The following is a 26664-nucleotide window of genomic DNA, read 5'->3' as shown; positions in this document are numbered from 1 at the left end:
ATCCATCATTAATCTGTCAACCGTTTCCATTTCCGTCATGCACTAATCTACCATCTATCTATCATTAATCTGTCAACCGGTCCATCCGTCATGCAGTAGTCTACCATCTATCCATCATTCATCTGTCAACTGGTCCATCCATCATCTAGTCATCTACTCATCTGTTAGGTGGAAGGTGCAGGAGGGATTATCACTAGTTGTAGGAAGGAGCATCAGGTGGCAGTTGGTTAGTGGCTTTTGTGACTTACAGGAGGAGGTATCAGGGGTATAAGAGGGAGTATCAGGAGATGCAGGTGGGAGTAAGAGGAGGCAGGCACTTGATGAATAGCAGGAGTATAGGAGGAGTATCAGGAGGTAGGTGCTTGGTGAGTATCAGGAGTTGTAGGAGAGGGTATCAGGAGGCAGTCACTTGCTGAGTATCAAGAGGTATAGGAGAGAGATTCAGGAGGTAAGTGCTTGGTAAGTATCAGGAGGTGAAGGAGGGAGTATCAGATTCAGGAGGGATTATCAGGAGGCAGGCACTTGGTGAGTATCAGTAGATGTAGGGGGGAGTATCAAGAGGAGTAGGAGGGAGTATCAGGAAGTAGGTGCATGGTGAGTAACAGGAGATGAGGAAGGAGGTAGGCACTTGGTGAGTATCAGGAGATATAAGTGTTGTGTTTGAGCCACTGTGGACCCTTGGTCGCAATGGAGATGACTCTGCCCACGGGGAGGGGCCCCGTGGGGAACCACTGCGATAGGCTGAACTCAGATAGCAGACACAGTATGGATAGAGGCTTTATTGTACTGCTGTAGATAGATGGTAAAGCAGGAAGGTAAGGCACTGATCCAGAAGTGCCAGTACGTTCAACAGGTTCAGAAGTGAAGTCTCACCCAGATGTTCACGATAGGCGGAAGCCCACAGTGCGGGTGACATCACTGCTGGTGGGTGGAGCTGGAGCACCGGATCGTAGAGGTACTCACAGGAATGATGGCGTCTTCCTGATGGTGGAAAGTTGGGACCGAAGGTCCGTGGTGCAGGATATAATGGGTGGTAGGCCCTCGAGGAGCGAGTACCCGATGGTCCGATATCCTGAAATGTAGAAGAGAGAGACCCCTGAGAAGCGGTTGTCTAAAGCTTCTGCTGGAGCGAGGCCCTTAGCGTGAAAGTGGCGTCTAAGCGAGCAGCTTAGAGCGGTCAGAGTAGCTAAACCGAAGTCCTTGCTAACTCAAGGTGGTAGCGGAGGCGGAGGCTTGATATACCTGGAGGTACTGACGTCATGCGGTCGGGCCGCCCCCGGGTTCCCGCCATGACGTATATTTGAGCGTAGGAGATGTGCGCGCTCGTGCCCTAGGAGGCCACGGAGTGAGCATGGCGGATGGGACACCCATGTTGGTTTGGAAGCACCGAGGCCCTCGGCACTCGGCACCGGAGGCAGCCATCTTGCCCAAAGAGAGAGAAAGGGGAGAAAAAGAGGTAAGGCAGAGCAGTCACAGCTGTCTGCGACCGACGGACGCAACAATAACAGCTCATATCAGGAGGCAATAGCTTAGTGACTTTTGTGACTTACAGGAGTAGGTATCAGGAGGTGAACAAGAAAGTTACAGGAGGAAGGTTCTTGTTAAGTATCAGGAAGTATAGAAAGGAATATCAGAAGGTGGTCGCTTGGTAAGTGTCAGGATGGAGGAGGAGCATCAGGGAAGATAAGGAGATGGTGCTTGGTATTAGGACATGTAGAAGGGATTATTAGTAGGCAGGCATTCAGAAAGTGAGCACTTAGTAAATATCAGGAGGTGTAGAGGGAGCATTAGTTACTTTTGTGAAGTACAGGAAGAGTATCATGATGCAGTTACTTGAGGAGTGTCTGTAGGTGCAGGCAGAGGTATCAGGAAGCAGGCACTTGGAGGAATATCAGGAGGTGTAGGAGAGAGTATCAGGGATGGGCACTTGGTGAATCAGCCCCTAGATGATACTATAAATGAAGAATTGAAGATTTGCACGGTGTCCTTGTATCGAGAACATAAGAAGTGCTCTGCTGGTCAGTCCAAGGTACCTCAAGCCCAGAAACCTGTCTCCTCCAGTGGCCCTTCCAGATTACAGGGCCCATTGATCAGAACTTAAGAAGGCAAGAGTGGGCAAATCCCAAAATAAGGAAGTAAGTTGAAGGAGAGGCGAGGAATGATTGAGTAAGTTGAAGGAGAGGCGAGGAATGATTGCCGGTATTGACGTAGAAGAGAGCGGAGAAGAATCCTGCACCGAGGCGGGATTTGGCCAAGGATAAGGGCTAAAGTGTCATTGTTGAATGTTGCTGCTGAGGCATGATGGGATAGGTCAGGAGACGGGTTTCCTGGCGGGATCCTTCCTGGGATGGAACTGAAAGGCAGGAGTGGGAGATTAGGTGAGAGAGCCAGGGCTAGTGAGTCAGCATCAATGGGGAACCTCCTTCTCTTCTCGCTGGCCTCGCCCCTTTCCTCCCTCTCACACCTCATTCTGTCCCTTCCTCCTTTATTGCCCCTATTATGCACCATCACTGTGATCCCTCTTCTCCATGTACCACCTGTGCGCTCATCCCACCCATAGCACCACCTGTGCACTCCCCCTTCATGTACTGCTTGTGCTCTCCCCTGCCTGCACTGCCTCATGTACCTTTTGCACCCCCTCTCTTGCACCATCTCTGCTCTTCCCTGTCTCATGCACCTTTGTTTTCTCCTTTCTTGAGCACCTTTGCTTTTCCTTCTATCATACATTGCCCTTACATGCCATTGCCTTGGTACTTCTCCTTCTCGTGCACCTTTGCTCGGCCCTGTTATGCACTTTATCTTCCTACTCTTTGTACTCTTCCTACTCTTTTTTTTGTCCTCCCGCATCTCATGCGCTGCCTTTGCTCGTCCCGCCTCCCCCGTGGAGCTCCTGAGTTATTTGGAGCTCTGGTCTTTCTGTCTCCACAGACGGGGGTTGTGCAGAGGCTCATGGGACTGGCTGGCAGAGCACGGGCTCAGCCCCACTGATTTGAATGAGCAGCAGCTGAAGAGCCTCTTTGCCCTGGCTCAGCTTTGCAGAAGTCAGGTAAGTCCGCCCAGGTATTAGGTGGTAGGGGGGGGTTACTCCCTTCTTCCTGACTGGGGCAGGTCTCTTTCAGGATCCCACCTCATTGTATCCCATAGTTTCCAGGCTTTACAGAACATCCTGAACTCTGCATCACATCCCGAATTCGCCTTTTCCTTGCCTCCTTATCTTGCAATTGTTGCTGTATTCTCATAGTGACACTCCCATATCTATGGCTGCCCCTCAGTGTCTCTCCAGGGTGTTGTACCCTGCATGGTATTTTCATGGAGTCATGTGACTTATTGCATCACACTTTCTACCTCCTGGAGATGGCCAAGGTGTTCCTACTATCTCCCAGTGTTCCTCTGCTGTTTCCAGTATCTCCCAGTGTTCCTCTGCTGTTCTAGTATCTGCCAGTGTTTCCCTGCTGTTTCCAGTATCTCCCAGTGTTTCCCTGCTGTTCCCAGTATCTTCCAGTGTTCCTCTGCTGTTTCCAGTATCTGCCAGTGTTTCCCTGCTGTTCCCAATATCTGGCATTGTTCCCCTGCTGTTCCCAGTATCTGCCAGTGTTTCCCTGCTGTTTCCAGTATCTGCCAGTGCATCCTGCTGTTTCCAGTATCTGCCAATCTGCCAGTTTTTCCCTGCTGTTCCCAGTATCTTCCAGTGGCCTGCCAGTGTTTCCCTGCTGTTTCCTGTATCTGGCAGTGTTCCCCTGCTGTTCCCAGTATCTTTCAGTGTTTCCCTGCTGTTTCCAGTATCTGCCAGTGTTCCTCTGCTGTTTCCAGTAGCTTCCAGTGCCTTCCAGTGCTTCCCTGCTGTTCCGTATCTGCCAGTGTTTCCCTGCTGTTTTCAGTATCTTCCAGTGTTTCCCTTCTTTTCCCAGTATCTGGCAGTGTTCCCCTGCTGTTCCCAGTATCTTCCAGTGTTCTTCTGCTGTTTCCAGTATCTTCCAGTGCCTTCCAGTGCTTCCCTGCTGTTCCCAGTATCTGCCAGTGTTTCCCTGCTGTTCCCAGTATCTTCCAGTGTTCCCTTCTTTTCCCAGTATCTGGCAGTGTTCCCCTGCTGTTCCCAGTATCTTCCAGTGTTCCCCTTCTGTTTCCAGTATCTGGCAGTGTTTCCCTGCTGTTCCTAATATCTTCCAGTATTCCCTTGCTGTTCCCAGTATCTGGCAGTGTTTCCCTGCTGTTCCTAATATCTTCCAGTGTTCACCTGCTGTTCCCAGTATCTTCCTGTTTCCCTGCCGTTTCTAGTATCTGGCGGTGTTCCCCTGCTGTTCCTAGTATCTTCCAGTGTTTCCCTGAGGTTCCCAGAATCTGGCAGTGTTTCCCTGAGGTTCCCAGTATCTTCCAGTGTTTCCCTGAGGATCCCAGAATCTGGCAGTGTTCCCCTGATGTTCCCAGTATCTTCGTGTTTCCCTGCTGTTTCCAGTATCTGCCAGTGTTTCCCTGCTGTTTCCAGTATCTTCCAGTGTTTTCCTGCTGTTCCCAGTATTTTTCAGTGTTCCCCTGCTGTTTCCAGTATCTTCCAGTGTTCCCCTGATGTTCCCAGAATCTTCCAGTGTTTCCCTAAGGTTCCCAGAATCTGGCAGTGTTCCCCTGATGTTCCCAATATCTTTGTGTTGCCCTGCTGTTTCCAGTATCTGCCAGTGTTCCCCTGATGTTCCCAGTATCTTCCAGTGTTTCCCTGAGGTTCCCAGAATCTGGCAGTGTTCCCCTGATGTTCCCAGTATCTTCGTGTTTCCCTGCTGTTTCCAGTATCTGCCAGTGTTCCTCTGCTGTTTCCAGTATCTGGCAGTGTTCCCCTGCTGTTCCTATGTTTCCCTGCTGTTTCCAGTATTTGGCAGTGTTTCCCTGCTGTTCCCAGAATCTGCCAGTGTTTCCCTGCTGTTTCCAGTATCTGGCAGTGTTCCCCTGCTGTTCCTATGTTTCCCTGCTGTTTCCAGTATTTTTCAGTGTTCCCCTGCTGTTTCCAGTATCTGCCAGTGTTCCCCTGATGATCCCAGTATCTTCCAGTGTTTCCCTGAGGATCCCAGAATCTGGCAGTGTTCCCCTGATGTTCCCAGTATCTTCGTGTTTCCCTGCTGTTTCCAGTATCTGCCAGTGTTTCCCTGCTGTTTCCAGTATCTTCCAGTGTTTTCCTGCTGTTCCCAGTATTTTTCAGTGTTCCCCTGCTGTTTCCAGTATCTGCCAGTGTTCCCCTGATGTTCCCAGTATCTTCCAGTGTTTCCCTAAGGTTCCCAGAATCTGGCAGTGTTCCCCTGATGTTCCCAATATCTTTGTGTTGCCCTGCTGTTTCCAGTATCTGCCAGTGTTCCCCTGATGTTCCCAGTATCTTCCAGTGTTTCCCTGAGGTTCCCAGAATCTGGCAGTGTTCCCCTGATGTTCCCAGTATCTTCGTGTTTCCCTGCTGTTTCCAGTATCTGCCAGTGTTCCTCTGCTGTTTCCAGTATCTGGCAGTGTTCCCCTGCTGTTCCTATGTTTCCCTGCTGTTTCCAGTATTTGGCAGTGTTTCCCTGCTGTTCCCAGAATCTGCCAGTGTTTCCCTGCTGTTTCCAGTATCTGGCAGTGTTCCCCTGCTGTTCCTATGTTTCCCTGCTGTTTCCAGTATTTTTCAGTGTTCCCCTGCTGTTTCCAGTATCTGCCAGTGTTCCCCTGATGATCCCAGTATCTTCCAGTGTTTCCCTAAGGTTCCCAGAATCTGGCAGTGTTCCCCTGATGTTCCCAATATCTTCGTGTTGCCCTGCTGTTTCCAGTATCTGCCAGTGTTCCCCTGATGTTCCCAGTATCTTCCAGTGTTTCCCTGAGGTTCCCAGAATCTGGCAGTGTTCCCCTGATGTTCCCAGTATCTTCGTGTTTCCCTGCTGTTTCCAGTATCTGCCAGTGTTCCTCTGCTGTTTCCAGTATCTGCCAGTGCCTTCCAGTGCTCCCCTGCTGTTTCCAGTGTCTGCCAATCTGCCAGTGTTTCCCTGCTGTTTCCAGTGTTTCCCTGCTGTTTCCAGTATCTGGCAGTGTTCCCCTGCTGTTCCTATGTTTCCCTGCTGTTTCCAGTATTTGGCAGTGTTTCCCTGCTGTTCGCAGTATCTGCCAGTGTTTCCCTGCTGTTTCGCAGAATTTAGCAGTGTTTCCCTGCTGTTCCCAGAATCTGGCAGTGTTCCCCTGATGTTCCCAGTATCTTCGTGTTTCCCTGCTGTTTCTAGTATCTGGCAGTGTTCCCCTGCTGTTCCTAGTATCTTCCAGTGTTTCCGTGAGGTTCCCAGAATCTGGCAGTGTTCCCCTGCTGTTTCCAGTATCTGCCAGTGTTCCTCTGCTGTTTCCAGTATCTGCCAGTGCCTTCCAGTGCTCCCCTGCTGTTTCCAGTATCTGCCAATCTGCCAGTGTTTCCCTGCTGTTTTCAGTATCTTCCAGTGTTTCCCTGCTGTTTCCAGTATCTGGCAGTGTTCCCCTGCTGTTCCTATGTTTCCCTGCTGTTTCCAGTATTTGGCAGTGTTTCCCTGCTGTTCCCAGTATCTGCCAGTGTTTCCCTGCTGTTCCCAGAATTTAGCAGTGTTTCCCTGCTGTTCCCAGAATCTGGCAGTGTTCCCCTGCTGTTCCCAGTATCTTCGTGTTTCCCTGCTGTTTCTAGTATCTGGCAGTGTTCCCCTGCTGTTCCTAGTATCTTCCAGTGTTTCCGTGAGGTTCCCAGAATCTGGCAGTGTTCCCCTGCTGTTTCCAGTATCTGCCAGTGTTCCTCTGCTGTTTCCAGTATCTGCCAGTGCCTTCCAGTGCTCCCCTGCTGTTTCCAGTGTCTGCCAATCTGCCAGTGTTTTCCCTGCTGTTTTCCAGTATCTTCCAGTGTTTCCCTGCTGTTTCCAGTATCTGGCGGTGTTCCCCTGCTGTTCCTATGTTTCCCTGCTGTTTCCAGTATTTGGCAGTGTTTCCCTGCTGTTCGCAGTATCTGCCAGTGTTTCCCTGCTGTTCCCAGAATTTAGCAGTGTTTCCCTGCTGTTCCCAGAATCTGGCAGTGTTCCCCTGATGTTCCCAGTATCTTCGTGTTTCCCTGCTGTTTCTAGTATCTGGCAGTGTTCCCCTGCTGTTCCTAGTATCTTCCAGTGTTTCCGTGAGGTTCCCAGAATCTGGCAGTGTTCCCCTGCTGTTTCCAGTATCTGCCAGTGTTTCCCTGCTGTTTCCAGTATCTGGCAGTGTTCCCCCGCTGTTCCTATGTTTCCCTGCTGTTTCCAGTATTTGGCAGTGTTTCCCTGCTGTTCGCAGTATCTGCCAGTGTTTCCCTACTGTTCCCAGAATTTAGCAGTGTTTCCCTGCTGTTCCCAGAATCTGGCAGTGTTCCCCTGATGTTCCCAGTATCTTCGTGTTTCCCTGCTGTTTCTAGTATCTGGCAGTGTTCCCCTGCTGTTCCTAGTATCTTCCAGTGTTTCCGTGAGGTTCCCAGAATCTGGCAGTGTTCCCCTGCTGTTTCCAGTATCTGCCAGTGTTCCTCTGCTGTTTCCAGTATCTGCCAGTGCCTTCCAGTGCTCCCCTGCTGTTTCCAGTGTCTGCCAATCTGCCAGTGTTTCCCTGCTGTTTCCAGTATCTTCCAGTGTTTCCCTGCTGTTTCCAGTATCTGGCAGTGTTCCCCTGCTGTTTCCAGTTGCTTTAGAGTGCTCTCTGCATCTCATTGTAGCTCCCAGAGGTCCCTACCAGTTGTCTCCTCTTTAGTCTGCTTTCTTCCCTTAGATTCTGGAGTCATTTTGCTTTGCTGCTCCCGTGCTCCCCACCACCATCCACAAGGCACAGGGCCTGCAGCGTAAAACAGCCCCTCCCCCCCCCAGTATCATACTGGTTTCCTGTCTGGCCTGACGTTAGGGCTTTCTCTTTCTCTTCCTTTCTCAGGGGTGCTGAAGCACGAGGACCTGATCCCCAGACGGGTGAGTAAAATCGGAGGTCACCAGTTTTCTTCTGAGCGGCTCTCACCAGCTCCTGCTACACAAATGGTTCCTCGCCCAAAAATGCCCACAATCCCGTGTATGTGGGCTGCACACGAGCAATGCGAAACTAAAAAAAAAAAAAGCCACAAGATACGCGTATATGTACCCCTGCACGCGTGAGGACTGAGAGGGCAGCACCAAGATTTGCGCACGCACCTCTGTGTTTTAAAACCAAAAACCGCGAGATATCCGCGCAACTGTACTGCTGCTCCTGATGAGGAGCAAATCTGTACATCTCGAGCTTTAGGGGTGAGGGGTCCGGGTCCACTGGGCGGCGTGCAGGATGAAGGCCTCACTATTAACTGGACAAACTGGTGGATTAATTGCAAAACCGGGAATGTGCCTTGCGCGAGAATATTTTAAAATCTGCTGACGTACATGCGTAAAAGCCAACAAAGTCCTATGAAAGACGCATGCACGCCAGCTGTGCTCAATTAATTTTTTAAAGTTAGCATACTTACGCGCAGTCTGGGTATTTTACAGCATAAGCGCGCAAGCACACGCATGATTAAAACTTCCAGCATATTCACGCTTGCCTGCCGATTATTCACGTGTATGGGTGCACACACACTTGTTTAAAAATTATCCTCTTAGTGTGATTGTCTTTTTTTTTACCATAAAATAATATAACAAGGAGCATCCAAAAGCTTCAGAGAGCTCCCCATCCCCAGTACAGCTCTGGGTGACTATTGCCTTGCTCTGAGGAAATGCAGAATCTCAATTTACACTGAGGCTACGGATCAAGACTGAGGTGTGCAGGAGGATCTCAGTCCTGGAGCAGGGCAGGGCACAAGGAGAGTGCATTAACAGAAGTGTGTTGGGGTGGGAGGGGTCAGTAATGGAATAACAGGGGGAGGTGAACTAACAGATCTGAGCTGTGTATGTGGTAAGTGTTAGGGTGCAGTGTTCTTTTTCCTGGTCCCTGATTTCTTCAGATTTGAGGGATGCAGTGTTCTTTTTCCTAGTTTTTGATATCTCAGATTTGAGGGGTGCAGTGTTCATTTTCCAGGTCCCTGTTTTCTCAGGGACCAGGGGTGCAGTGTTCTTTTTTTCCCAGTCCTTGATTCCCCAGATTTGAGGAGTGCAGTGTCCCTGATTTCTTAGATTTGAGTGGTGTAGTATTGTTTTTCTCAGTCGCTGATTTCCTAGATTTTAGGAGTGCAGTGTTCTTTTTCTCATTCCCTGATTTCTCAGATTTGAGGGATGCAGTTTTCTTTTTCTCAGTTCATGATTTCACAGATTTGAAGGTGTAGAGTTTTTTCCTAGTCCCTGATTTCCTACATTTGAGGGAAGCAGTGTTTTTTTTCTTGGTCCCTGATTTCCTAAATTTTGAGGGGTGCAGTATTCTTTTTCCTGGTCCCTGAGTTCCCAGATTTGAGGGGTACATTGTTCTTTTTCTCAGTCCCTGATTTTGGCAGATTTGAGGGGTGAAATGTTCTTTTTCTTACTCCCTGATTTCTCAGATTTGTAGGGTGCAGTGTTATTTTTCCTAGTCCCTGATTTCTCAGATTTGTAGGGCGCAGTGTTCATTTTCCAGGTCCCTGACTTCTTCAGATTTGAGTGATGCAGTGTTCTTTTTTCCTAGTCCTTGATTCCCCAGATTTGAGGAGTGCAGTGTCCCTGATTTCTTAGCTTTGAGTGGTGTAGTATTGTTTTTCTCAGTCCCTGATTTCCTAGATTTTAGGGGTGCAGTATTTTTTTTCTCATTCCCAGATTTCTCATATTTGAGGGATGCAGTGTTCTTTTTCTCACTCCCTTATTTCTCAGATTTGAGGGGGTGCAGTGCTCATTTTCCCTGACCCTGATTTCTCAGATCTGTGGAGCACAATTTTCTTTTTCCTGCTCCCTATTTTCTTAGATCTGAGAGCTCGGTGTTCTTTTTCATGGTCCTCAATTTGTCAGATGGTGCTCATGATTGAGGCCACTGCCTCACTATTTGAGCTGTGAATTTTCCTCAGTATTAAGGCACTCTGTGCATCTTTAATGCTTTCTAACTATGGTGATCAACCACAGAGTGTGAGCCTGTGGAGGTTTCCTGGACTGTGGTTCCATGTGCAGATACCCAGGACATGGGGGCATAGCTAATAGTTATGTGGCCTCTGCCCACACTGCATTACTGAAAGGGCAGGTAGGATGGGGGCAGTTATTACCCACATTAACCCTCAGCCTCAAGTTAGCATGGACACTCAGACACCCTAGTACTGAGACCCACAGATGGGATCCTGCAGTCCCCCTCCCCAGCTTATGGAGCATAACCGTGTAATACTCTCAAGGTCACCGAGACGCAAGGTAAGGTCATCGTAGAATGACCTCCTGAGTAGGAGATCATACAGTTCTCCCTTGGATAGTGTGGTCACCTCATCTGCTGAGATATGTTCCTTCCAAGAGCCTTGTACCCTGACGGCCGCGATCCTATAACCTTCTGTGCATGCTGGCGTTAATGACAGGAGCTGTCTCGATAAGAGGCATTGGTTCATATACAGCGCAGGGTTTACCCTGCCTAAGTCCCTCGTTTTTAGGGAAACACTCAGTGTTTGCTTTGTTCTCGCTTCCCTCTGTAAAGGACGTACGTGCATTTTCCTATCTTGGTCCTCGAGCGTGGAACGTCTTCCCATGATGTTTGAGGTTAATTGATGATGTAAGCGTCTGTTTAACGAAGCGTTTGGTACTCATTGAGGTTTTATTTGTATATTATGGGGTGAGAAATGTACCCTCTTCTTCCTGTTGGTTTGCTTTGGATCGCTCTCTATGTATCATGTCCACCGCTTAGAAAAATGCGTTTTGTAACTTATGATTTATAAATGATAAAAGTAGATGGGTGAATACATTGTGTGTTTCACCCTTTGGATTTCACATCCTCAGAGCATTTCACAGTCAGAGCAGCGAGCTCTGGGGTAGCGTAATTTAAGAAATTCCTAACTTAAAAACACAAATAAGGCTGAAAGAAAAGTCTTAATAAGGCAGGGTGGGGGTTTCGTATCTTTCCGTCTGCAGAGCCACTGTTCCCCTCTCTTAACCTTTGCTTCCTGGTCTCTGCGGGCTGGGTCCCCGACCCCTAACTCCGAGATTTCCGCTGACGTCTGAATCTCGCCTGTCACTGGACTTTGCAGTGTTCACTTTTCAGACTTCTCTCCCACTGGGCGCTCTCAGGCCTGGCGTTTGGTGACATCGCCTGTCACTGGACTTTGCAGTGTTCACTTTTCAGACTTCTCTCCCACTGGGCGCTCTCAGGCCTGGCGTTTGGTGACATCGCCTGTCACTGGACTTTGCAGTGTTCACTTTTCAGACTTCTCTGCCACTGGACGCTCTCAGACCTGGCGTTTGGTGACATCGCCTGTCACTGGACTTTGCAGTGTTCACTTTTCAGACTTCTCTCCCACCGGGCGCTCTCAGGCATGGCGTTCGGTGACATCGCCTGTCACTGGACTTTGCAGTGTTCACTTTTCAGACTTCTCTCCCACCGGGCGCTCTCAGACCTGGCGTTCGGTGACATCGCCTGTCACTGGACTTTGCAGTGTTCACTTTTCAGACTTCTCTCCCACCGGGCGCTCTCAGGCCTGGCGTTCGGTGACATCGCCTGTCACTGGACTTTGCAGTGTTCACTTTTCAGACTTCTCTCCCACCGGGCGCTCTCAGGCCTGGCGTTCGGTGACATCGCCTGTCACTGGACTTTGCAGTGTTCACTTTTCAGAGTTCTCTCCCACCGGGCGCTCTCAGACCTGGCGTTCGGTGACATCGCCTGTCACTGGACTTTGCAGTGTTCACTTTTCAGACTTCTCTCCCACCGGGCGCTCTCAGGCCTGGCGTTCGGTGACATCGCCTGTCACTGGACTTTGCAATGTTCACTTTTCAGACTTCTCTCCCACCGGGCGCTCTCAGGCCTGGCGTTCGGTGACATCGCCTGTCACTGGACTTTGCAATGTTCACTTTTCAGACTTCTCTCCCACCGGGCGCTCTCAGACCTGGCGTTCGGTGACATCGCCTGTCACTGGACTTTGCAATGTTCACTTTCAGACTTCTCTCCCACCGGGCGCTCTCAGGCCTGGCGTTCGGTGACATCGCCTGTCACTGGACTTTGCAATGTTCACTTTTCAGACTTCTCTCCCACCGGGCGCTCTCAGGCCTGGCGTTCGGTGACATCGCCTGTCACTGGACTTTGCAGTGTTCACTTTTCAGACTTCTCTCCCACCGGGCGCTCTCAGGCCTGGCGTTCGGTGACATCGCCTGTCACTGGACTTTGCAGTGTTCACTTTTCAGACTTCTCTCCCACCGGGCGCTCTCAGGCCTGGCGTTCGGTGACAATCGCCTGTCACTGGACTTTGCAATGTTCACTTTTCAGACTTCTCTCCCACCGGGCGCTCTCAGACCTGGCGTTCGGTGACATCGCCTGTCACTGGACTTTGCAATGTTCACTTTTCAGACTTCTCTCCCACCGGGCGCTCTCAGGCCTGGCGTTCGGTGACATCGCCTGTCACTGGACTTTGCAGTGTTCACTTTTCAGACTTCTCTCCCACCGGGCGCTCTCAGGCCTGGCGTTCGGTGACATCGCCTGTCACTGGACTTTGCAGTGTTCACTTTTCAGACTTCTCTCTCACCCGGCGCTCTCAGGCCTGGCGTTCGGTGACATCGCCTGTCACTGGACTTTGCAATGTTCACTTTTCAGACTTCTCTCCCACCGGGCGCTCTCAGGCCTGGCGTTCGGTGACATCGCCTGTCACTGGACTTTGCAGTGTTCACTTTTCAGACTTCTCTGCCACCGGGCGCTCTCAGGCCTGGCGTTCGGTGACATCGCCTGTCACTGGACTTTGCAGTGTTCACTTTTCAGACTTCTCTCCCACCGGGCGCTCTCAGGCCTGGCGTTCGGTGACATCGCCTGTCACTGGACTTTGCAGTGTTCACTTTTCAGACTTCTCTCCCACCGGGCGCTCTCAGGCCTGGCGTTCGGTGACATCGCCTGTCACTGGACTTTGCAGTGTTCACTTTTCAGACTTCTCTCCCACTGGACGCTCTCAGACCTGGCGTTTGGTGACATCGCCTGTCACTGGACTTTGCAGTGTTCACTTTTCAGACTTCTCTCCCACCGGGCGCTCTCAGGCCTGGCGTTCGGTGACATCGCCTGTCACTGGACTTTGCAGTGTTCACTTTTCAGACTTCTCTCCCACCGGGCGCTCTCAGGCCTGGCGTTCGGTGACATCACCTGTCACTGGACTTTGCAATGTTCACTTTTCAGACTTCTCTCTCACCCGGCGCTCTCAGGCCTGGCGTTCGGTGACATCGCCTGTCACTGGACTTTGCAGTGTTCACTTTTCAGACTTCTCTCTCACCCGGCGCTCTCAGGCCTGGCGTTCGGTGACATCGCCTGTCACTGGACTTTGCAGTGTTCACTTTTCAGACTTCTCTCCCACCGGGCGCTCTCAGGCCTGGCGTTCGGTGACATCGCCTGCATATGTGGTCACTTTAACGTTACCTGCAGTCGTCTTCCCTCCTGGGGGCACAGGTGTCCCTTGCATGGCCCCTGTGCCTTTGGACTGCCCTTTGTAGGGGGGGTCTGTAGAGAAGATGCGGAGCAAAGCCCGAGTCCCGCCTGGGATCTTAGAGCCCCCTCCCAGCCGCCCACTGATGCTGGGGACCCCATGCACAGAGTGATAGAGACAGGGCAACCGTGTAACAAAGCTCCCAGGAATACCATAGCGGCTCGGAGCCTGAAAGAGGTAGCCCCGGCTGACCGGGTCACAGGCTGAGCAAACAGAAAGGAATCCCTCTCCTCTCCCCCGGTGCCAGTCGCGCCCGCCCATGGCCGGATTGTCAGCAGGACTGCACTGGGCAGGACAAGCGATTCCGCAGAACCTTGGCCAGGATTTTGTAGTCCCTGTTCAACAAAGGAAATGGTCCTCCAGCGGGTCGAGCGTCCTCTCTTCCCTCCCTCGTGCAGCAGGATGAGAAGTGACTTCCGCAGGGAGTCCGGCAGAGAGAGACCCTTCCTTCGGCCAGATCCAGCGGTCGGCCCCGTCGCTCCCCGGAGACCTCTCGCAGTTCATGCTGGAGATGGCATCAGTGACCTCTTGCTCTGTGACCGAGGCCACGAGGGGCTGGGACTCCAGTGCTGACCCTCGGGGTGTGGGGATGCTTCCTGGGAAGGCCTGGATCCTCCCGGGTACTATTCAGTCTCGCATCCTACCATAGCCTGGGCCGAGCTCTGCAGCTTGCCCTCCGCGTCCTGTAGCTGGGTGATGAGCTTGCCTTTCACTCTTTCCTTTAAGGACTGGCACACGACCCAGGACCCAGGACCCAGGACTTTTGTTTCCTGCCCTGTCTGTGGTTGCAGGTGGTTTCCTCGTCTCTGCCTTAGCCTGGTTACACAGAAACACGTTCACACGTCTGAGTGCATCCTGACGAGCCGCGGCCATAAGCAGGAAGGGAGAGCTTCTGGTTCCCTTCTGCACTCTGCAGGCAGCTTCTTATCTCAGGAGAGACCAGAGGTGGTTCTGGTGCCGGTTCTGGCTGAAGTGCAGGCTGGCTCACAGCGGCTTCTTGCACAGACCGACGCCGCGCTCCCTCCTGTCCTACTCTCAGCGTTTCATGCTCTCTTATATCCTGGGAGTCTCAGTGCGCTGGGAGGCTGCCATTTCCCCTCTGAGACATCCCCATCTGGTCCCAGGACTCTCATCTCCAGCTCGGAAGTATCAGGCATGGCAGCCTTTGCTGGCTCACAGCGGCTTCTTGCCCAGGCTGACCCTCCGCTCTCTCCTGCAGCACTTGGCAGAGCAGCTGGCTCACAGCGGCTTCTTGCCCAGGCTGACCCTCTGCTCTCTCCTGCAGCACTTGGCAGAGCAGCTGGCTCACAGCGGCTTCTTGCCCAGGCTGACCCTCCGCTCTCTCCTGCAGCACTTGGCAGAGCAGCTGGCTCACAGCGGCTTCTTGCCCAGGCTGACCCTCTGCTCTCTCCTGCAGCACTTGGCAGAGCAGCTGGCTCACAGCGGCTTCTTGCCCAGGCTGACCCTCCGCTCTCTCCTGCAGCACTTGGCAGAGCAGCTGGCTCACAGCGGCTTCTTGCCCAGGCTGACCCTCCGCTCTCTCCTGCAGCACTTGGCAGAGCAGCTGGCTCACAGCGGCTTCTTGCCCAGGCAGACCCTCCGCTCTCTCCTGCAGCACTTGGCAGAGCAGCTGGCTCACAGCGGCTTCTTGCCCAGGATGACCCTCTGCTCTCTCCTGCAGCACTTGGCAGAGCAGCTGGCTTGCAGCAGGTTCCTGCTCTGGTTGGGGACCCAGCTGAGTTTCTTGTCTCTCATCAGGGACTTCCTCCTGGGGGGTCATTCAGTGTGAGGGAGCAGTTGTGATATACCTGAGGACAGTGCATGCACAGGTTGCATTTCACTCGCTCGGTGCACCCAGCACTGGTGTGGCCGGTCTGTTCACATCTCCTACACTTTACATATTAGCAGCTTGAGCTGAAATGCTCTGTGGAGCCACATCTAACATTTTTTAATATGTCCAGGGTACAAACAGGAGCCTCTCTCCCTTCCACTCATGAAGCTGTTAGGCAGGTGCTGTAAGCGGCCATCAGCCAGTGGGAGACCCACCTCGGCTTTCCAGCCTGCAGTCCAGGACCCGTCTGAGTCCAGCACAGGGCACGGCTCGTCCAGCACCGTGCAGGACCTCTGCAACCTCGTGCGCACCTCGCAGGGCTGTGTGTCCTCAGTCTTAAAATGCACATTCGCCGTTCTCACTGAGTCCTGTGAAATCCTTCCACTCCAGGGTGCCCACCTGTTCATACCGGTTCTGAAAAGCCAGTAAGTGATTCCCAGCTCTGAATGCCACATTAGAGTACAGAGAGCTTCCTGAAGTATGGGCTAAAGCTTCACATGCTGAGGGAAAACATGAGGTGTGCTGGCAAAGCTGTGTGTGTTTGGGGATCTCAGTACTGGAATAGCAGGGGGTGCTGCAGGGCAGGAGGGAGGTGCGTTGGCAGAGCTGTGTGTATGTGAGGGGAGGGGTCTCAGTGCTGGAACAGCAGGGGGTGCTGCAGGGCAGGAGTGAGGTGCATTGGCAGAGCTGTGTGTATGTGAGGGGAGAGGTCTCAGTACTGGAATAGCAGGGGGTGCTGCAGGGCAGGAGGGAGGTGCATTGTCAGAGCTGTGTGTATGTGAGGGGAGGGGTCTCAGTACTGGAACAGCAGGGGGTGCTGCAGGGCAGGAGGGAGGTGCATTGTCAGAGCTGTGTGTATGTGAGGGGAGAGGTCTCAGTGCTGGAACAGCAGGGGGTGCTGCAGGGCAGGAGGGAGGTGCATTGTCAGAGCTGTGTGTATGTGAGGGGAGGGGTCTCAGTGCTGGAACAGCAGGGGGTGCTGCAGGGCAGGAGGGAGGTGCATTGTCAGAGCTGTGTGTATGTGAGGGGAGAAGACTCAGTACTGGAACAGCAGGGGGTGCTGCAGGGCAGGAGGGAGGTGCATTGGCAGAGCTGTGTGTATGTGAGGGGAGAAGACTCAGTACTGGAACAGCAGGGGGTGCTGCAGGGCAGGAGGGAGGTGCATTGTCAGAGCTGTGTGTATGTGAGGGGAGAGGTCTCAGTACTGGAATAGCAGGGGGTGCTGCAGGGCAGGAGGGAGGTGCATTGTCAGAGCTGTGTGTATGTGAGGGGAGGGGTCTCAGTACTGGAACAGCAGGGGGTGCTGCAGGGCAGGAGGGAGGTGCATTGTCAGAGCTGTGTGTATGTGAGGGGAGGTGTCTCAGTACTGGAACAGCAGGGGGTGCTGCAGGGCAGGAGGGAGGTGCATTGGCAGAGCTGTGTGTGAGGTCTCAGTATTGGAATAGCAGGGGGTGCTGCAGGGCAAGAGGGAGGTGCATTGTCAGAGCTGTGTGTATGTGAGGGGAGGGGTCTCAGTGCTGGAACAGCAGGGGGTGCTGCAGGGCAGGAGGGAGGTGCATTGTCAGAGCTGTGTGTATGTGAGGGGAGGGGTCTCAGTGCTGGAACAGCATGGGGTGCTGCAGGGCAGGAGGGAGGTGCATTGGCAGAGCTGTGTGTATGTGAGGGGAGGGGTCTCAGTGCTGGAGCAGCAGGGCGTGCTGCAGGGCAGGAGGGAGGTGCATTGTCAGAGCTGTGTGTATGTGAGGGGAGGGGTCTCAGTGCTGGAACAGCAGGGGGTGCTGCAGGGCAGGAGGGAGGTGCATTGTCAGAGCTGTGTGTATGTGAGGGGAGAGGTCTCAGTGCTGGAACAGCAGGGGGTGCTGCAGGGCAGGAGGGAGGTGCATTGTCAGAGCTGTGTGTATGTGAGGGGAGGTGTCTCAGTGCTGGAACAGCAGGGGGTGCTGCAGGGCAGGAGGGAGATGCATTGTCAGAGCTGTGTGTATGTGAGGGGAGGGGTCTCAGTACTGGAACAGCAGGGGGTGCTGCAGGGCAGGAGGGAGGTGCATTGTCAGAGCTGTGTGTATGTGAGGGGAGAGGTCTCAGTGCTGGAACAGCAGGGGGTGCTGCAGGGCAGGAGGGAGGTGCATTGTCAGAGCTGTGTGTATGTGAGGGGAGAGGTCTCAGTGCTGGAACAGCAGGGGGTGCTGCAGGGCAGGAGGGAGGTGCATTGTCAGAGCTGTGTGTATGTGAGGGGAGAGGTCTCAGTGCTGGAACAGCAGGGGGTGCTGCAGGGCAGGAGGGAGGTGCATTGTCAGAGCTGTGTGTATGTGAGGGGAGGGGTCTCAGTACTGGAACAGCAGGGGATGCTTCAGGGCAGGAGGGAGGTGCATTGGCAGAGCTGTGTGTATGTGAGTGGAGGGGTCTCGGTGCTGGAACAGCAGGGGGTGCTGCAGGGCAGGAGGGAGGTGCATTGTCAGAGCTGTGTGTATGTGAGGGGAGGGGGTCTCAGTGCTGGAACAGCAGGGGGTGCTGCAGGGCAGGAGGGAGGTGCATTGTCAGAGCTGTGTGTATGTGAGGGGAGGGGGTCTCAGTGCTGGAACAGCAGGGGGTGCTGCAGGGCAGGAGGGAGGTGCATTGTCAGAGCTGTGTGTATGTGAGGGGAGGGGGTCTCAGTGCTGGAACAGCAGGGGGTGCTGCAGGGCAGGAGGGAGGTGCATTGTCAGAGCTGTGTGTATGTGAGGGGAGGGGTCTCAGTGCTGGAACAGCAGGGGGTGCTGCAGGGCAGGAGGGAGGTGCATTGGCAGAGCTGTGTGTATGTGAGGGGAGGGGTCTCAGTGCTGGAACAGCAGGGGATGCTGCAGGGCAGGAGGGAGGTGCATTGGCAGAGCTGTGTGTATGTGAGGGGAGGGGTCTCGGTGCTGGAACAGCAGGGGGTGCTGCAGGGCAGGAGGGAGGTGCATTGTCAGAGCTGTGTGTATGTGAGGGGAGGGGGTCTCAGTGCTGGAACAGCAGGGGGTGCTGCAGGGCAGGAGGGAGGTGCATTGGCAGAGCTGTGTGTATGTGAGGGGAGGGGGTCTCAGTGCTGGAACAGCAGGGGGTGCTGCAGGGCAGGAGGGAGGTGCATTGGCAGAGCTGTGTGTGTGGTGGGGAGGTGGTCTTAGTATTGGAGTAGCATGGACTGCTGTAGGGGAGGCTATCTGTGTGTGCTGAGGTTTTGAGGATGCTGTGCGGCTCACTGCGACTCAGTTGTGTATTTTTTACATCTGTTCCACCCTTGATTCTGGCAGGTTACAGAGGGGGAGATGCAGCGAGGAGCAGAAAGGTTGCATCTGCTGTCCGATGATTCACTCACTGAGGGCGAGAGAGGTACCAAAGGCACACAGATTGCTGAGGGGCAGGAGATGCCAGCATGGCAGGCAGCTTTGGACACTGCAGCTGTTCTAAGCATGAAATCAGGGAGTTTTAAACAGAACTCCCCATTGCAAAATGCTCCTCCTACTGCAGAGACGTGGGGCCGAGTCACCAGCCCCCAGGTGCCACGAAAGGAAACTGCCACAGCCATGCCTGACCTCCTGGAGAAGAAGCATTACTCCGAGAGCAGGGAGCTCAGCATGAAGCCAGGTGCTTTGCACTCTGCAGAGGAATACGGATACATAATCACAGGCGACAAGTGAGTACCTTAAACTGGCTTACAAGACAGAAAGGTGGGAGAGAGGGGGTAAGGTCAAGAGAGTCCATGAGGTGCTGTGGCCTGGCTAGGGGAGGAGGCTGACGTTGGGTTAAAGAGCTCAGATCCAAGGGAAGTGGGTGGGCTTGGGGTTTGAGAGCTGGGCCTAGAGGAGGAGAGCCTACCTTAGGGTGTGAGAGTTGGGACTAGGGGAAGAGGCCAAGCTTGTGGAGGCAGAAGGAGGTCAAGTCAAGGAGAGCAGGCTGAGAAGCTCATGTAGGGGAGGAGACCAAGCTTGTTGTAGGAGAAGGCCCAAAAGAGAAGATCTAGCTTGAGATGCAAGAGTCAAGGCTAGGGGAGGAGGCCATACATGTTGGGGAAGGGGAGTCAGGCCCATGGGAAGGAGGCGAAGCCTTGGTGTAGTGTCTGGGTCTGGGGGAGGAAGCTGAACGTGTGGGGGTTGTGGGGAGAATATTGGTCTTGGGGAGCAGGCTGACCATGAGGTGCATGGGGTGAAGATCTAAAGGGAGGAGGCTGAGCTTGTGAAGGGAGGGGATCCAAGTTCATTGGAGGAGGATCTGCTTGGGATGTGGGGATAAGGCCCATGGAAGGAGGCCTAGCTTAGAGTTTGAGGGTTGGGTCTACAGGAAAAGGCCAAGCTAGTTATGGGAGGGTGGTGGGCCCAGTAGAGGAGCCCTAGTTCTTGGGTAATATTGTACCAATTCTGCTGCCTGATTTCACTTTATTTCCTTTAGGCCTCTGAGCCTTGCATCTGGTGTGCAGCTACTGGAGGTCCTGGCTGAACGAATCCACCTTTCCACTGCCAGTTTCATTAACATCAGGTACGCACAGCACAATGGTTTTCTCCAAGCAGGAAGCATCTCACTGCATCACATTACCTTCCTGTCCCCAGCAAGTATTGCCTCACCGCATTGGCAGAGCTATGTGAGTATGTGTGGGAGGGGTCTCAGTACTGGCATAGCAGGGGGTGCTGCAGGGCCGGCGTAAGGTAATTGGCAGAGAGGGATCAGTACTGGAATAGCAGTAGAAGTTAGGGATGTGCATTCGTTTAAGAGAAACATGGGGGTAACCTGCACGGAGCAGCAGTTACTACCTTGGGAAGTTTGCTGGGCAGACTGGATGGACCTTTTTGGTCTTTTTCTGCCATCATTACTATGTCACTATTAAAGTGCAAATTGCAATAAATAAGGCTGATTTGTTCCATTTGGGGCCTCCGAATCAAATTGAGGGCCTCTCGAATAAAATAAAATGTATTCACTCCATTCGTTTTAAACTAAAGCGTCAGATCTAGGTCTAGGCCCGGGCCCGAAGCAGAGGCCATGGCCTAGTCCCGAGTGCTAACCCTGAAAATGTAATCCATCGGGTATCTGGTGAAGACTGTATCCCAATACCTAGGCCAGAGCCCAGGCCCCAACACCATAATCCGACTCGGAGACCAGATCCTGACATCGGGGCCGCTATAGTTGAATTGAGTCCACTGGGCTCCAGAGTTTTAAGTCGAAAAATCCAGTGGTGTTCTAATTTCAATAATTGTTTCTTGTCATCGAACGGCTTCTGAAACAGCAGTGCTTAACTTTAATAAAAAGAATTCCATTCTATAGTTGAATTAAGTCCATTGAGCTCCAGAGTTTTAAGTTGAAAAATCCAGCTTTCCTAGCGTGTAGCCAGATGGACTCAGGACCAATGGGCTGTGCTCCCCTGCTAGCAGATGGAGATGGAGTCAGGTTTCAAAGCTGACGTCACCCTAGATACACCCCTGCAGTGACCTCAGCCATCCATAAGAACATAAGAACATGCCATGCTGGGTCAGACCAAGGGTCCATCAAGCCCAGCATCCTGTTTCCAACAGAGGCCAATCCAGGCCACAAGAACCTGGCAATTACCCAAAAACTAAGAAGATCCCATGCTACTGATGCAATTAATAGCAGTGACTATTCCCTAAGTAAACTTGATTAATAGCAGTTAATGGACTTCTCCTCCAAGAACTTATCCAAACCTTTTTTGAACCCAGCTACACTAACTGCACTAACCACATCCTCTGGCAACAAATTCCAGAGCTTTATTGTGCGTTGAGTGAAAAAGAATTTTCTCTGATTAGTCTTAAATGTGCTACTTACTAACTTCATGGAGTGCCCCCTAGTCCTTCTATTATTTGAAAGTGTAAATAACCGAGTCACATCTACTCGTTCTAGACCTCTCATGATCTTAAAGACCTCTATCATATCCCCCCTCAGTCGTCTCTTCTCCAAGCTGAACAGCCCTAACCTCTTCAGCCTTTCCTCATCTCTCCGTCTCCTAGCAGATGTGGATTGTATTTTTCCCTATCGGGAACACGGTGCTCCTTAGAAGAAAAAGTTTGCCTTTAAATTTGTACCTTCAATTGGAGAAGATTGAGTCCCGCTCTCCTGCGGTGATACCTAAGGGTCCCTCCCGCAGTTGAGAATTCCTGAGGTGATTTCCGAGATCCCTCAGACGTGTGCCTTGGCTCGGTAGTCGGTTCCCGACGTGGACTTTGCTGCTGAAGCAGCTGAAAGGCAGAGTGTGCAGAAAACCGAGCGCAGCGGTGACGGCCAGAGCCCTCTCCCCCCCTGTAGCCAGAGACTGTCTCTGTACTCAGCCGGCAATCGCTGAGCCCAGGTAAGTAGAGAAGAACTCCTCCTACCAGAGACATGGAAGGGCTTCAGTAAGTCTTTCTTTCCCCTGTCTCCTTGCTCGGCGTGCTGAGCGGGTTGAGCGGCTCCCCGATGGGCTAGTCTACGCTTCAGGCTCGGTGAGCTCTCCACGTGGCGGCGCCATCTTGTGCGTGGTTTGTTGCGGCGCCATTTTCCCACCTTTTCTGTTCATATGCACAGTGCGAGCCGGGCCCTGTGTGCCTGATGCTCGTACTCCTGTGCGCGTAACCATGCACACAACCACGCGCATAACTGCACGCACAACCGGCCGCTCCGATTTACACGCGCCAAGGCGGGTCTGTGCGCGCTTGAGAGGCAATATCCGACTGAACTGACAAGCCACGGAGTATAATGGCTCCGGCAGCATAGAAGCCCAAGCGACGCTCCCTTTGTGCTGCTGCCGTATTAGGGCTACGCAGTCTGACCCGGAGTCCTTCCTGTGTCGGCACTGTGAGGAAGCCCAGGGAGGGCTGGACTCTTAGAACTTTGCCGAGTCCGGCACCTCCCAGCCGGAGGATGGGTCAGCCACGACCTTATCTGGCAGCACCCCGGATCTGAGCAATCCCAGGGCGGCATCCTCCCCAGGAGAAAGCAGATCAGCGACTCCCACCCGTTTCTCCTGGGCTAAATATGGAACCGGAGGCCTTCTCTTGGTTGGAATTCGTTCAAGCTGCCGCTGCCCGGTCTGAGCCCCAGCTGGGAAGGCCTCGCCCTCCCAGCCCTATCAGCAGGCCTCGGGACGTGCCTCACCTCACCAAGGGTATCCCTGACAGGCACCCAGACACCACGAAGAAAGAGGATGCGGATTCATTGGAGGATGGGGAACTCCCTGCAGGCCTGGAGCCGTTCCGGACCATGCTTCGATTTTTCCACAGAGATGAATTACCGGCTCTGGTCTCCCAGACCCTGAAGACTCTGGGAGTTCCTGGCACGGACCCTATGACGGAACCAAAAAAGAATCCCATCCTGGTGTCTCTACGGAAATCCTCGTGCTATTTCCCGATGGTGGAAGTCATCCAGGAGTTGATTGACCTGGAATGGGACGCCCCGGAAGACAGTTTTAAAGGAGGTTGAACCTTGGAGACCTTTTTTTTTTTTTTTTTGTAAATTATGTTTATTGAATTTTCAAGAATAAAATTTCCATACAAAAGAAAGAACCAATTAACATTGAACAAGATAAGCACGGTGAGCCTCTGTGTAGCAAAGTTCAGAATACAAAACAGATCATATCATATCATATATCATCTTTGTTATAGAGGGAGCCGAAATACAGGATAGTTGAACTGCGCGCTTCAGAGATTAAAGTAAAGGTGCAACTGGTTTTAGAACCCCAGTTCAGAAGCCCCTGGACTATTGCTGATAGTAATAATAATGAGTATAAGAGAAAAAATGATCTAGTCAACCCTGTTATTGATATTCATAAATCCAGAGGGATCTTGTGATCCTCCCATCTTCCCCTCCTCTTCTTATCCTATCAGGTGATGGTTCTAAGGCGAAGATAATGTGCCCATCACTGCAAAGTTGGAGTATTTCCCCACCTCAATTAACAGGTATCCTAGCCTTTATTGAGGCAGTGATAGAGGAACAAAAGAAGAAAGAATATATCAAAGGCAAATAGTATATCTATATACATCTAGATAGTATGCAGTACTCATAATATCGATCTTTTGAAACTGGAAACAGGTATATATGGATATTCTCACTCAGTTAACCATTTATGGTAGGAGGTATATATTTGGCGAAAGCAGCCCAGACTTTCTGATGCAATGCATATTTTTTGGGGGATGCATTCCGCGCTGTTACATACTCTACTGAGTATAAATTTATCATTTTTTGAAACCACTGTTCATACTCCGGCTTTTGATCTAATAACCATTTAGCAAGGATGACTCTTCGGCCTATCATCCCCGCTTTAATAAGAAATAACGCAGTAGGTGAAGAGGTATTTAGCCCCAAATCAAAGCTAGTGCCAAAGAGCCATAAATTAGGATGGTTTAACAATTTGGTGTTTAAGAGATGTTCACATTGTATCTGAATTCTGCCCCAAAATTGCTGTATAATCAGGCACTCCCAAAAACAGTGATAAAGGCTCCCCTCGTCCGTTTTGCATTTCAGACATAACTTAGATGTGGCTATTCGTATCTGGAATGCTCGTAATGGTGGAATATATAATTGCCAAAGAAATTTATAATGGGATTCTTTCAGTAAGATATTGTCCGAAAGGTTTGGGACAACTGTGAAGAGTTTCCCAAATTCCTCACATGATAGATTAAAGAGTGGCCATTCTTTCCATTTTAAATACAGGGTTTCAAGACACTGCGACTTTGTGTTGGTCAATAACGCCTTTACTAATGCAGAGATGGAAGGACACTTAACCTTTCCCTCCTGTATGATTTCTCTAATCCGTTTAGTGGAAATATTATCCTGCAATTGTACTAATTTACTTCCAATAAAGTGTTGCACTTGGATAAATGCATATAATTCTGACGGTAAAAGTTTAAATTGTTGTTGTAATTCAAGAAAAGTGAAAGGTTTGTCCGATAATGGATTAAATAGCTGATATACATAAATTAGGCCGTGTTGTTGCCATTTCCTGAAAATATTCGCGTCAAGGCCCGGAGAAAATATAGGATGCCGTGCTATCGTGATTAAGGACAATAGACGATGAGGATGATGACAAAGGGTACAGAGTTGTAACCATGCTAAGTCTACGTGATCTGAATAATAAGTGTTGTCTCAGATGATTCGGAATCGGAACTGAAGGTGTGTCAATTTGGCATAGATAGTTGAGTGATGGTATACCCCACCACTCCAGAAGGCTCTGGTATGGGGTAAAATGCGTTTGTGTCAATAGCCAATCCCTCACAAATCATAAGCAGCATACCAAATTACAAATTGGTAAATTGGGAAGGCCCAATCCCCCTCTTCCATTGGTCTCATCAATACAGACAGTGGCATTCTCGCCCTTTTTCCTTGCCACAGGTAAAGTCTCAGAGCTCTATGTAAAGTTTTATAATCTCTTTGGGTCACCCATATAAGAGTCATCTGTAGTATATATAACCATTTAGATAACAACATCATTTTGAATAGTTGCACTCTACCAATTAACAATAGCGGTAGGGAGCGCCAACGCGTTAGAACCTTTGTGGTATGATGTAACAAGGGTTGCACATTAGCTTTGTACATGTCTTGAATTTGTACTGGTATGCTGATCCCTAAGTATTTGAGCTCTTTTGTTACCCATCGCAAAGGGAATTGTCCTTTCCATTTTGTTCAAACCCTGCCTGTCACATCTACTGCTTCTGATTTGTCCTGATTTATTTTTAGTCCCGCGAATTTCCCAAATTGATGCTGCAAATGAAGAACTGCTGGTAAAGATTTATGTGGGTCTGTGAGAAAGACTAATATGTCATCTGCAAACGCTGCTATAGTAAAGACATGACGTGGGCCCCCCAAAACCTTTAATGTTTGGGGAAGCTGCTATACATCGTAATAAGGGGTCTATAGAAAGAATATATAGTAGGGGGCGATAAGGGGCATCCCTGTCTGACTCCCCGTTGTATATGAACATCTTCGGATATAAATCCGTTAGGATGCGCGATACTGGGTGGTCATATAATAGTAAAATATATTGTAAGAATTTGTTGCAAAACCCAAATCTATTTAAAACTGAGAATAAATAATTCCACGAGACGCGATCAAATGCTTTTTTGGAGTCAAAGCCCACAGCTAAGGCTCACACTAAACCCTTTCAGATGGTTCAAAACACGGCAGCGAGAATATTAACAAACACTCGGAGAAGAGACCACATATCTCCAATCCTCAAAGACCTACATTGGCTGCCAATTCACTACAGAATCATATATAAGTCCATAACTACTATTTACAAAGCCATCCATCAATACTCTCTGCTTAACCTTCAAATTCCATTCAAAAAATATACTTCCTCCAGACCCATCAGAGAGTCCTACAGAGAATCCCTACAAGTACCACACTCCAAATCCACTCGGCACATAACCGCCAAAGACGGCTTTCTCCACGGCAGGACCGACACTATGGAACTCCATCCCACCAGATTTGCGACAGGAACCCTGCCTTCCTACATTTAGGAAACGACTCAAAACGTGGTTATTTATGAAAGCCTTTCCAGACACCAACTGAACCTTTAATTCACCATTAACTAATGCTTAGACTTTTCTTAACATGGTAATTAATAACCACATCAACAGGGCAATTCATTAACGTTGCAAATGCTGTAACTTAGTTCACCAAAAATACACTACGCACAAAACTGCTTTTTGAGGGATATAAATCTATTGAATACACTAAACCCGATATCACCTCAGGTCAATATTCCATGAATTTTTATAACATTAACAATCAGGAGAAGAAATCTCTCATTATTTCAAGACCACTGTCAAACACACTTATTTATCCACCACCAAGATGAAAAAATTTTTAGGGGAAGAAGAGGAAGGTTTAATATAATTTCATGTTCATTGCATCCCGCAATGTCTGATATTTTTAATCACGAACCAACCTCCTCCAACCCGTGAATGTTTTTTCTATTTTTAACGTGATGAATTTAATAAAATATTTCAAAACTTTTCCTCATAAACTATTAAACTCCATGTCCATATCCCAAGATTTTTACACCCACAATTGGGTTCATTTTCAAAATTCCTGTTTTTCAACAAGTCCAAAGTAGTTCTCAATAACGCCGACACACGATTTCTTTGCAATTTTTCAACTGGGAAACTTCCCGTCACTTATCTATATTTAGAGAACTTTTTTTGGAAGGTTTTTTTCTCACAGTGGGGCTTCATTCAACCTCCTGTTTTTCAACAAGCACCAGAACAATTCTCAACAGCGCCGACACATGATTTTTTCAATTTTTCATCCAAAGTAGTTCTCAATAACGCCGACACACGATTTCTTTGCAATTTTTCAACTGGGAAACTTCCCGTTACTTATC

General features: G+C 50.8%; 1 protein-coding gene across 1 annotated transcript in view; it reads left to right on the top strand.

Moving 5' to 3' along the window:
• The window catches only part of PTPRN (protein tyrosine phosphatase receptor type N), a 279044-nt gene that overhangs the window by 95514 nt on the left and 156866 nt on the right, over positions 1-26664 (top strand). Inside the window, exons 11-14 of the mRNA XM_029604982.1 lie at positions 2929-3046; positions 7830-7925; positions 18617-18999; positions 19752-19838. Coding sequence (XP_029460842.1) covers positions 2929-3046; positions 7830-7925; positions 18617-18999; positions 19752-19838 — 684 coding nt within the window. The remainder of the gene's footprint in view (positions 1-2928; positions 3047-7829; positions 7926-18616; positions 19000-19751; positions 19839-26664) is intronic.

The sequence above is a fragment of the Rhinatrema bivittatum genome, chromosome 6, assembly GCF_901001135.1.
Source record: "Rhinatrema bivittatum chromosome 6, aRhiBiv1.1, whole genome shotgun sequence".
Classification (NCBI taxonomy): Eukaryota; Metazoa; Chordata; class Amphibia; order Gymnophiona; family Rhinatrematidae; genus Rhinatrema; species Rhinatrema bivittatum.
The sequence above is the reverse complement of the archived record's forward strand: the minus strand, read 5'-3'. Positions and strand labels throughout refer to the sequence as shown.